Below are 12,712 nucleotides of genomic sequence, written 5' to 3'. Positions count from 1 at the left end.
TTCCATATAAATTTTTGAAATATTTGTTCTAGTTCTGTGAAATACATCATCAGAATCTTGAATTGAGTTGAATCTATAGATTGCTTTGGGTAGTTTGGACATTTCAATGATGTTAATTCTTCCTTCCATTAACATGGTTATGTGCTTCCACTTAGTGGATCTTCTTCAGTTTCTTTCTTCAGTGTCTTATAATTTTCCAAGTACAGGTCTTTTACATGCTTGGTTAGGTTTATTCGTAGGTATTTTATTCTTTCTTATTTATCTTTAGAGGGGAAGGGAAGGAGAGAGGGAGAGAAATATCAATGTATGGTTGCCTCTGGTGTTTCCCCTGCTGGGAACTGGCCTGCAGCCCAGGCGTGTGCCCTGACTGGGAATCGAACCGCGATCGTGTGGTTTGCAGGCCCGCGCTCAATCCACTGAGCTACACCAGCCAGGGCTATTTTATTCTTTTTGAAGCAATTGTGAATGGGATTGTTCTCTTAATTTCCCTTTCTGTTAGGGAAATTGTGTTGGCATATAAAAATGCAGCTGATTTCTAGATATTAATTTTGTATCCTGTTTCTTTGCTGAATTTACTTCTCAGTCCTAGTAGTTTCTTGGTGGAATCTTTGGGGTTCTCTTTGTACAGTATCATGTCATCTGCAAATAAAGTCAGTTTTACTTCTTCCTTCCCAATTTGGATGCCCTTTATTTCTTCTTCTTGTATGATTGCTCTGGCTAGGACTTCTAGTAGTATGATGAATAAGAGGTAAAGGCGGACATCCCTGTCTTGTCCTTGATCTTAAGGACAAAAACTCATAGGTTTTGCCCATTGAATGTGATGGTGGTATTTATTGTGTTTGTCATATATGGCCATTGTTATGTTTGGGTATGTTCCCTCTATTCCCACTTTGCTGAGAGTTTCTATCATAAATGGGTGCTGGATTTTATCAAATGCTTTTTCTACATCTGTTGATATGATCAGGTGGTTTTTATCCTTTATTTTGTTTATGTGGTGAAAAACACTTAATTTGCGAATGTTGTACCAACCTTGTGTTCCCAGAATAAAATTCCATTTGATCACTGTGTATGATCTTTTTGATGCATTGCTGTATTTGGTTTGCTAATGTTTTGTTGAGGATTTTAGCATCTGTGTTCATCAGGGATATTGCCTATAATTTTCTTTTTTTGTAATGTCTTTCTCTGGTTTTGGAATTAGGATAATGCAGGCCTCGTAAAATGAGCTTGGGAGCCTTCCCTCCTCTTGAATTTTTTGAAATAGTTTGTGAAACTGAGTTGTTAGTTCTTCCCAGAATGTTTGGTAAAATTTCCCTGTGAAGCCATCTGGTCAGGGCTTTTGTTTGTTGGGAGTTTTTGATTACTACTTCAATATCACTTGGTGAAATCTGTCTATTCAGATTATCTGATTCTTCTCGATTTAGTTTTGGAAGATTGTGTGTTTGGAATTTATCCATTTCATCCAGGTTGTCCAGTTTGTTGGCATATAGTTGTTCATAATATTTTCTTACAATCCTTTGTATTACTTTGGCGTCAGTTATTTCTCCTTTTTCATTTCCAATTTTGTTTATTTGGGTGCTCTCTGTTTTTCTTGATGAATCCAATTAAAGGTCTGTCAATCTTGTTTATCTTTTCAGAGAGTCAGCTCTTGGATTCATTGATCTTTTGTTGTTGTTGTTGTTGTTGTAGACTCTATTTCATTAATTTCTGCTCTGATGTTTATCATTTTCTTCCTTCTACTCACTTTAGGCTCTGTCGTTCTTTTTTCAGTTCCTTTAAGTATAAACTTAGATTGTTTATTTGAGCTTTTTCTTGGTTTTTGAGATAAGCCTGTAATGTTATGAGTTTCCCTCTTAGGATTGTTTTCCCTGTGTCCCACAGATTGTGGATTCTGTGTTCTCGTTTTCATTTGTTTCAAGGTATCTTTTGATTTCTTTCTTGATCTCATTGTTGACCCATTCATTAAAAACATGTTATTTAACTTCCATGTCCTTGTGTGTTTTTCAGTGTTCTTCTTATGATTGATTTCTAGTTTCATAGCATTGTGGTCAGAGAAGATGCTTGATACGATTTCAGTCTTCTTAGATTTATTGAGACTTGTTTTGTGTCATAGCATGTGGTCTGTCCCCAAAAAACATTCCATCTGCACTTGAAAAGTATGTATACTCTTTTGGGATGAGATGCTCTGAATACATCAATAAAATCCACTTAATCTAGTGTGTTTAAGGTCTCTATCTCCTTGTTGATTTTCTGTCTGGAATATTGATCCATTGAAATTAATGGGTGTTAAAATCCCAGATGGTGTATTTCTGTCAGTCTCTCCCTGTATGTGCATCAAGATTTGCTTTAAATAATTTGCTTCTCCTTTATTGGGTGTGTAAATGTTTACTATGGTTGTATCCTCTTGTTGGATTGTTCCCTTTATCATTATGTAGTGCCCTTCTTTGTCTCTTACTATAGTCTTGGCCTTACTAAAATCTATAGTCTTTAGTCTTCCTAAAGTGTATTTTGTAGGATGTAACTATTGCTACTCCAGCTTTTTATTCCCTTTCCATTTGCATGAAATATCTTTTTCTTGGAGGCATCATGTTTGTGGGTCTTGTTTTTTTTATCTACTCAACTACCCTATGCCTTTTGTTTAGAAAGGGAAAAAAATAGAGGAAAATTGTCAAACACTAAAAATGCAGTAAATACATATATGTCAATAACCACCTTAACTGTAAATGGCTTATATATTCCATTCAAAGCTTTAGACATGCCATAGAAAGGAATCCTCACCTGAGATCATTCAGGCAGGTTATATTTTCAGATTTTTATCAAAAGGATTGCTGCATTTTAGAGTTTATTCAATAAGTAAACACATAAAATTTTTTTGAAAGATTTAAAAATCACTGCATTAAGAAATCATGTCCCACATGGACAAAAACTAGGGGTGGGTAGAAATGGGAAGGAGATAGGATAGGGTGGGTTGGGGGGGGGTCAGCTGGGATGGGAGTAAAAAAACAGAAAAATGTTCTTGAACAAGTAAAATAAAATTTAAAAAATTTAAATTTAAATTTAAAAAATGTCCCTTTGGAGAATAGCCTTTTATATCAAGTATCTGATGTACATGTAACCCTAGAAATAGAACCCACTTTTCCCAGCTCACCAAATTCTCCCCCATCTGGTGAGCAAGAATTAGCCTCTAAACTGTCAGCAGGGATAAAGCAGGCCAAAGTTAAATCCGGAGGCCAGGACTGGTTCATTACAGGCTAGTAATGAAAGAGTTATAGTAGCCAAAAAATTTTTTTTGAAGATTATATTTATTTTTTTGTAGAAAGAGAAGAAGGGAGAGAGAGATACATCAGTGTCTGTTTGCCTCTCGCGCAACCCTTACTGGGGACCTGGCCTGCAACCCAGGCATGTGTCCTGACTAGGAATTGAACCAGCGACCCTTTGGTTCACAGGCCCATGCTCAATTCACTGAACCACACCAGCCGGGGCACAATAGCTGAAATTTTAATAAACATTAAAATTTGGGATAAGTTATCTCAGATTTTTACCTCTCCTGAAGACTCAACTTTTTGTGTGTTATTCAAATTTTTGTGCTTCTCTCAAACTATATCTTTTGTCCTTTTTCCTCTGCTGTCAACTCAGAAAGTGTCCCTTTTTACCAATACTGTCAGTCATGATTTGCTTCAGAATCTTGACTTTCAAATGTTTCCCCAATCTCTGACATCTTTCATTTCTTTCTTTCTCTGTGTTCTTTTCATGTGTTTCATCTCTTACTCCTACACATATGCTTAGGTCTCCAACATCCTAAAAGGACCTGTCTCCTATCTTATTTCTTTTCCATTCCCAACAAAATTCCTTGAAAAAATAGTCTACACTTCTTTACTTTCACTTTCTCACAATCATTTACAAGGTAAACCCATGCCATCTGTCTTTTCTTCTTCTGTCATTTTAGTGAACTTCTCTCTAAGGCTACCAGTGATGTCATTTTCAAATCTAGAAATGTCTTTACCTGTCATTTTCAAATCTTCACTGTCTTTACCTGTCTGTATTGTCTAACATTGGGATACCTTCTCCTTGAAACTCCTTCCTTTTTTGGCTTTGTAGAAATTGTCCTATGCTGTTCCTTTATGTCTCTGAGCAACCCTTCTTTGATCTTCATTTTGCTTCAGAAGTAGGTGTTCACCAGTAGGGTAGTGATGTAAGCAGAGAGATAGAGAGAGCCAACAACCCAAGTTCCCAAAGTAAGGGAAATTGGTATTCACCTAGGAAAAGAAGGATGTTTTAATACTATGAAATTGATTCCTTTGATTTTATACAAATAAACACCTGCATATAATTATTATAGTAGATACAACAAAATGGCATTTGATAATATTAAACATTGTTTTCAGACTTAAAAATAATTTAATGGCCTGGCTGGTGTGGCTTAATGGATTGAGTGCCAGCCGGCAACCAAAAGGTTGTTGGTTCAATTCTAGGTCAGGGAACGTACCTGGTTTGTAGGCCAGGTCCCCAGTTGGGGGGCATGTGAGAAGCAACCAAGTGATATTTCTTTCACCACACATCAGTGTTTCTCTCCCTTTCTTTGTCCTTCCCTTCCCCTCTCTTTAAAAATAAATAAAAATTTAAAAAATTTTTCAAAAAAGAATTTAATGGAGAGCCCTGGCTGGTGTGGCTCAGTGGACTGAACGCTGGCCTCTGAACCAAAGGGTCGCTGATTCAATTCCCACTTAGGGCACATTCCTGGGTTGTGGGCCAGGTTCCCCAGTGCAGGGCACCTGAGAGGCAACCACACATTGATGTTTCTCTTCCTCTCTTTCTCCCTCCCTTCTCCTCTGTCTAAAAATAAATAAATAAAATCTTTAAAAAAATAATTTAATGGAGAGGGACATGGTTTCTTATATTAATAAAATTCTCATCTCTATTTCAAATCCAACATCATTTAATGGTGAAACACTAGAGATACTTTCATTAAATCACTTTTTAAAAAAGATTTTATTTATTTATCTTTAGAGGGGAAGGGAAGGAGAGGAGGAGAGAAATATCAATGTATGGTTGCCTCTCGTGAGTCCCCTGCTGGGAACTGGCCTGCAACCCAGGCATGTGCCCTGACTGGGAATGGAACTGCGATCCTGTGGTTCGCAGGCCCGCACTCAATCCACTGAGCTACACCAGCCAGGGCGATCATTAAATCACTTTTATGGCTTCACTTTAACATGAAACAAGGAATACATTTCAAAAGTTGGAGATTAGCCCTGGCTGGTGAATCGATCGTGGTTCAATTCCCAGTCAGGGCACATGCCTGGGTTGCAGGCCAGTTCCCAAAAAGGGGACTCATGAGAGGCAACCATGCATTGATATTTCTCTCCTCTCTCCTTCTCTTCCTCTCTAAAGATAAATAAATAAAATATTTTTAAAAAGTTGGAGATCATATTATTGGTGGCATATTATATACAGAAAACATCAACAAATTTCAGCTATATAAATCTTGTAGGGTTAATAAGAGTTTGGCAAAATGGCTAGATGTCAGCTATTATTTCAAGATCATGAATACCGCCAATAGCAAATAACATTTTTTAATGCTAGTGGTAGTTTTGTGGGAACAGGAATCTACTTACAGGAGTATTAGCAACAGAAGACATTTACAGTATCCTGAAATAACTTCTCAAAATAGGCATGATTCATATGGCCAGTCTACATTGCTTAACTAGTAAGAGATACAAATTCACCATGATACTTGATAAGAAAACTAAGTATTGTGCCCTGGCTGGTATAGCTCAATGGATTGAGCGTGGGCCTGCAAACCAAAGGTTCGATTCCCAGTCAGGGCACATGCCTGGGTTGCAGGCCAGTTCCCAAGCAGGGGACACATAAGAGGCAACCACACATTGATATTTCTCTCCCTCTCTCCTTCTCTTCCCCTCTAAAGATAAATAAATTAAAATCTTTAAAAAAACAACTAAGTATTGTGAAGGAGTTTGGAAATGGCTCATGGCTAGCAGGAGAGAGAACCACAGAAATAGACCATGTATACATGGAAGCATGCTAGATGCAGGGAGGAAAATTTTGTTTTTATTTCACACATGGAATCAGTTCTAGGTGGATTAAAATCAAAATGTATTCTAACAGGTATAATAATTAGATGATGATACAGAAGTGTATATTCATGATCCCAGTTTAGGAAAGGCTTTCTTCTCTTGAACAAGTTACCCAAAGGATAAAGGAAAAAAAATTATGACTTTGGTAACATTAAAAACTATGCGGGGTACGTAGAAGTGATTATAGTAAGATTACAGTCATGTTTTTGAAAATGTACTCATAGAAGAAAGACTGAAAGGAAATAAAGTACACATATTCAAATGTTTGGGTTCATCAAAAGCCATAAACTGGGAGAACAAGATACTTAACAAGGAGTTAGTTGATGGAGTGTAGGAATAGCTGACATATGTGACTTTCCAAAAACCATGCAACTGAAATGACAAAATAAGCAGTGGATATAACTAGTAGGTCACACAAGGTAAGACCTAAGAAGCCAACAAATACAGGATGCTCAGATGCAGTTGTCAATAGGAAATGAAAATTAGAACAACAAATCTGACAATCCCTGGCATACTGAAAATCTGTAGAGAGACAACTTTCAATAGCTGCTCGCAGGAACTTAAGTCAGGCAAAATCAACCTAAAGAGTAATTATGCAATTTCTACTGAAGTTTTAGATTCACATACCTCATGACCCAGCAATTCTACTTTCTTTGTATGTAAAACAAAAATTGTGATATTATATTCATAGGATTGCTACTATTTCATTTTGCTTCTAATTCAAGTTTTACTTAAAGCCTGTTTTGTCTTTCAGGATTGTATTTGCTGACTTCTTTATAATGAATCTGATTCTCTGGGGAGAAGGATCTTCAGCAGCTATTCCTTTTGGAACACTGGTTGCCATATTGGCCCTTTGGTTCTGCATATCTGTGCCTCTAACATTTATTGGTGCATACTTTGGTTTTAAGAAGAATGTAAGTTTAACTTATTAAGTTTACCAATGAATTTCAACTGTGGAAACTAGCATATGCCACGTTAAAAGATACATGTCTAAAAGATATAAACTTGTTCTGTGGGATCTGGAATTCACAGAAGATTGATGACTTTGAAGTTTCACTGCAATTATTGTTTAAAAAGTTGTACATACTTAGGAGTGTAGTAGAGAGATTATAGATATAAGCTTAGATTTCAAAGTTCTCTAAGTGGAAACTAATATAAATTAATAGGAAATGAAAATCTAGTTTAAACTAATCAAAATTTTGAATTTTTGACATTAAAATAAATTATTTTCCTACTTTTTATTTTAACCTTAAATGTATGTATATTTTTCCTTAGCAATAAATGTTTCTAGTGTGCATTGGTTAACTAAGTAACCAAGTATATGGGTTGAGAAGTGAAGTTGTAAAAGAGGTGACTATAAATTAAGACTAGCAATTTTTTAATAAAAATTGCTTTATAATAAATATTTTATTTTTAAATTATTTATTATTCAGTTTCAGTTGTCCCACCTTTTTTCCCATTGCTCAACCCATCCCACTGCCCAACTCCCACAGTCAATCCCCCCCATTATCCGTGTCCATCAGTCCTCTATTTGTGTTCCTTTGCTTGCCCCTTCCCCTTCTTTCTCCATTATCTCCCTTCCCCCTGCCCTATGGTCACTGTCAGTTTGTTCTTTATTTCCAGGTCTCTTGTTCTATTTTGCATATGTTTGTTGTGTTGATTAGGTTTTCATTTACAGATGAGATCATATGGTATATGTCTTTCACTGCCTGATTTGTTTCACTTAGCATAATGCTCTCCAGTTCCATCCACACTATCGCAAAGCGTATGAATTTTCTTTTTGCTGAGTAGTATTCCATTGTGTAAATGGACCACAATTTTTTGATCCACTCATTTACTGATGTGCACTTAGGCTGTTTCAAACTCTTGGCTATTGTAAATAACACTGCTGTGAACATTGGGATGCATAGGTTCTTTTGAATTGGTGATTTGGTATTCTTAGGTTTAGTCCCAGCAGTGGGACAGCTGGATCAAAAGACATTTCCATCTTTAGTTTAGTTTTTTTTTTAAAGATTTTATTTATTTAGAGGAAGGAGGGGAAGTGGGCTGGGATGGGGGTAAAAGACAGAAAACTGTACTTGAACAACAATTAAAATAATAAAACAAGATTTCATTTACTTACATTTTAGAGGGGGAAAGGGGGAAAAAGACAGGGAGAGAAACATAAACATGTGGTTTCCTCTCACCCGCCGCCCTATTGGCAACTTGGCCAGCAACCCAGGTATGTGCCCTAGATTGGGAATCAAACCAGTGACTCTTTGATTCAAAGGCCTGCACTCAGCTACTGAGCCACACCAGCCAGTGCACCATCTTTGGTTTTTTGAAGAACTTTCATCCTGTTTTTACCACAGTGGCTACACCAGTCTGCATTCATACGAACAGTGTACTAGGATTCCCTTTTCTCCACAACCTCACCAGCACCGGTTGTGGTGATTTGTAAATCATGGCCATTCTGACTGGTGTGAACTGCTATCTCATTATAGTTTTAATTTTCATATCTCTAATGGCTAATGATGTTGAGTGTTTGTTCATGTGTCTATGGACCTCTATATGTCCTCCTTGGAGAAGTATCTGATCAGATGATTTGCCCATTTTTTAATTGGATTGTTTGTCTTTCTGGTGTGGAGTCATGTGAGGTCTTTATATATTTTAGAGATCAAACCCTTGTCCAAGGTATCATTGGCAAATGTGTTTTCCCATATAGTTGGTTCCCTTGTCACTTTGTTGATGTTATCTTTAGCTGTGCAGAAGCTGTTTAGTTTGATGTAGTCCCCTTTGTTTATTCTTTCCTGTATATCCCTTGCCCTAAGTGATATATCTTTGAAAATATTGATTCATGGCATATTGATATTTTCTTCCCTATGTTTTCCTTTAGAACTTTTATGCTGTCATGACTTATATTTGTCTTTTATCCATCTTAAATTTTTTTTTGTGTATGGTGTAAGTTGTTCATCTAGTTTCATTTTTTTTGCATGTACTTGTCCAGATCTCACAACATCATTTATTGAAGAGGCTATTTTTACTACATTTTATGTTCCTGCCCCCTTTGTCAAATATTAACTGAACAGTTATTGACATGGGTTTATTTCTGGGCTCTTTATTCTGTTCCACTGGTCTATGTTTCTGTTCTTATGCCAGTACCAGACTGCTTTGAATACAGTGGCCTTGTAATGTGGTTTGATATCAGGTATTATGATCCCTCCTACTTTTTTCTTTCTCAAATGCTGAGGCTATTCAGGGTTATTTATGTTTCCATATAAATTTTTGAAATAATTTGTCCTGTATCTATGAAATGTGTCATTGGTATTTTAATGGGGATTGCACTGAATCTATAGATTGCTTTGGATAGTATGGATGTTTTGATGATGTTAATTCTTCCAATCCATGAACACAGAAATATGCTTCCATTTATTTGTGTCTTTCTTAATTTCTTTCTTCAGTGTTGTACAGTTTTCTGAATAGAGGTCTTTTACTTCCTTTGTTAAGTTTATTCCTATGTATTTTATTTTTCTTGTTAAAGTAAATGGGATTTTTCTTTCTGTTTTCTAATTTCTGTTTCTGATATTTGATTGTTGGTATACAAAAATGCCTTCGATTTTTGAATGTTGACTTTATATCTTGCCATTTTCCCAAATTCATTTATTAGGTCAGGTAGTTTTTTGGTGCAATCAGTCGGGTTTGGTGCAGTCAGTGTACAATTTTCTATGTACACTATCATGTCATCTGCAAACAGTGACAACTTTACTTCCTTGTTTCCAATTTGGGTGCCTTTTACTTCTTTTTCTTGTCTTACTGCTTTGGCTAGAACTCCCAATACTATGTTGAATAGAAGTGGTGAAAGTGAACACCCTTGACTTGTTCCTTATCTTAGTGGGAAAGCTTTTAGTTTTTGCCCATTGAATATAAGGTTGGTTGTAGGTTTCTTGTGCATGGCCTTTATTATTATGGTGAGTCCCTCTACTCCCACTTTGTGAGTGCTTTTATCATAAATGGTTACCATACTTTATCAAATGCTTTTTCAGCATCTATTGATATGATCATGTGGTTTTTGTCTTTCATATTGTTTATATGGTGCATTACATTTATTGATTTACAGATATTGTACCATCCTTGCATCCTGGGATGAGTCCCACTTCATCATGGTATATGGTCTTTTTAATGCATTACAGGACCCAGTTTGCCAGTATTTTTTTCAGAATTTTGGCATCTATTTTCATCAGCGATATTGGCCTGTAGGTTTTTGTTGTTGTTGTTGTGTCTTTATCTGGTTTTGGAATTAGGATAATACTGGCCTCATAAAAAGAATTTGGGAGTCCTTCTTCTTGAATTTTTTTGTAATAGTTTGAGAAGAATCAGGTTAGCTGTTCTGTAAATGATTGATAAAATGCTCTGTGAATCCATCTGTCCCAGGGCTTTTGTATGCCAGGAGTTTTTTGATTACTGCTTCAATTTCACCAGCTGATACCAGTCTATTTAGGCTTTTTGCTTCTTCTTGACTCAGTTTTGGAGGATTATATGTTTTTAGAAATTTGTCTATTTTGCCCAGGTTTTCTAATGTCTTGGCATACAGTTTTTCATAGTAATTTCTTACAATCCTTTCTATTTCTGTGGTATCAATTGTAACTTCTCCTTTTTCATTTCTGACTTTATTTATTTTCGTTGTCTCTCTTTTCTTGATGACTCTGCTTAAAGGCTTGTTAATTTTGTTTATCCTTTCAAAGAATCAGCTTCCGGATTTTTTGGATCCTTAGAATTGTTCTTTTAGTCTCCACATCATTTAATTCTCCCATGGTCTTGATTATTTCTTTCCTTCCTCTTGCTCTGACTTTTGTTTGTTGATGTTCCTCTAGTTTTTGTAGATGTAGGGTTAGGTTGTTTAGTTGAAATTTTTCTGTTTTTTATAGGTAGGCATGTATTGCTATGAACTTTCCTGTCACAAATGCCTTCACTGTGTCCCATAGGTTTTGGGTTGTTGTGTGTTCATTTTCATTTGTTTGCAGAAACTTTTTGATTTTTCCTTGATCTCGTTGTTTACCCATTCATTGTTTAATAACATATTATTCAGTGTCCATGTATTTGATTGTTTTTGAGTTTTTTCCCTGGTTTGGTTTCTCGTTTTAAGCCATTGTAATCCAAGAAAATGGTTAATATTATTTCGATTTTCTTGAATTTGTTGAGGCTTGTTTTGTGTCCTGTCATGTGGTCTCTCTTTGGAAATGTTCCATTTGCATTTGAGAAGAATGTGTACATTGCTTCTTTGGGGTGAAAGGTTCCATATTTATTGATTAAGACCATTTTATCTAGTGTGTAGTTTAGTGCCACAGTATGCTTATTGATACTTTGATTGGATGATCTATCCATTTTTGATAGGTGTTAAAATCCCCTAGTATAAGTGTATTGCTGTCTATATCTTTCTTGAAGTCCTCCAAGATTTTTTGTTATATGTTTGGGTGCTCCTGTGTTGGATGCATGTATGTTTACAATGTTTATAGCTTCCTGATGGATTTGTCCTTTAGAATTATGAAATGGCCTTCTTTGTCTCTTTTTATGGCTTTTGTTTTGAAGTCTATTTTGTATAAGTATTGCTATTCTGGCTTTTTTTTTCCTGGGAATTTGCGTGGAACATTTTTTCCCAACCCTTCACCTTCAGTCTGTCTAGGTCTTTTGTTCTGAGGTAGGTCTCTTGTAGACAGCATATATGCAGGTTATGTTTTCTTATCCATGTAGCTACCATTTGCATTTACATTTAATGTTATTACTTTACATTAAATGTAATGTTATTTATGTTACTGATTACATTTAATGTAATTAATTTACATCATGTTATTATATTTAATGTTATCTATGTTATTAATTACATTTAATGTAATTTATGTAATGACATAAATTACATTTATGTCATTAAATGTAATTAATGTTATTAATTACATTAACCCATTTACATTTAATGTTATTACTGAAAGGTGCTTATTCTCTCTTGTTTTTTCTTTTGTACCTGTCTTCTTTCTCTCACTGTATCCCTTCATCTTCTTAAAGTAGTCCATTTAGCATGTCTTGCAATGCTGGTTTGGTGTAGGTGTATCCTTGTAACCTTCTTTCATCTGGGAAACTTGTTTTTTTGCCTTCCATTTTAAATACCAACCTTGCTGGGTAGAGCAGTTGGTTGCAGGCTTTTGCTTTTTATTACTTGGAATATTTCTTGCCCTTCTCTGCTGGCTTGTGTTGTTTCTGTTGCAAAATCAGCTGTTAACCTTAAATACCAACCTTGCTGGGTAGAGCAGTTGGTTGCAGGCTTTTGCTTTTTATTACTTGGAATATTTCTTGCCCTTCTCTGCTGGCTTGTGTTGTTTCTGTTGCAAAATCAGCTGTTAACCTTATTGGAGCTCCCTTGTATGTTACTATCTGTTTCTCCCTTACTGCTTTTAAAATTCTCTCTTTGTGTTTAAAACTTGGAATTTCAATTATGATGTGTCTTAGAGTAGGCCTCTTTGGGTTCAACTTGTTTGGGACCCTCTGTGCTTCCTGCACTTGTGTGACTTTTCCCCTTTCCAAGTTAGGGAAGTTTTCTGTCACTGTTTTTTCAAATAGGTTTTATATCCCTTGCTCTATTTCATCTCCTTCTG

The 12,712-nt window shown here is 35.8% G+C and overlaps 1 protein-coding gene across 2 annotated transcripts in view; it reads left to right on the top strand.

The window, feature by feature from the left end:
- TM9SF2 (transmembrane 9 superfamily member 2) overlaps positions 1-12,712 on the top strand; it is an 85,684-nt gene that overhangs the window by 60,613 nt on the left and 12,359 nt on the right. For both annotated transcript variants that reach the window (XM_037065808.1, XM_037065809.1), the window contains exon 13: positions 6,844-7,003. In XM_037065808.1, coding sequence (XP_036921703.1) covers positions 6,844-7,003 — 160 coding nt within the window. The remainder of the gene's footprint in view (positions 1-6,843; positions 7,004-12,712) is intronic.

The sequence above is a fragment of the Sturnira hondurensis genome, unplaced genomic scaffold (assembly GCF_014824575.4).
Source record: "Sturnira hondurensis isolate 20B ecotype Veracruz unplaced genomic scaffold, ASM1482457v3 Scaffold0016184, whole genome shotgun sequence".
NCBI classification, from domain to species: domain Eukaryota; kingdom Metazoa; phylum Chordata; class Mammalia; order Chiroptera; family Phyllostomidae; genus Sturnira; species Sturnira hondurensis.
The sequence above is the reverse complement of the archived record's forward strand: the minus strand, read 5'-3'. Positions and strand labels throughout refer to the sequence as shown.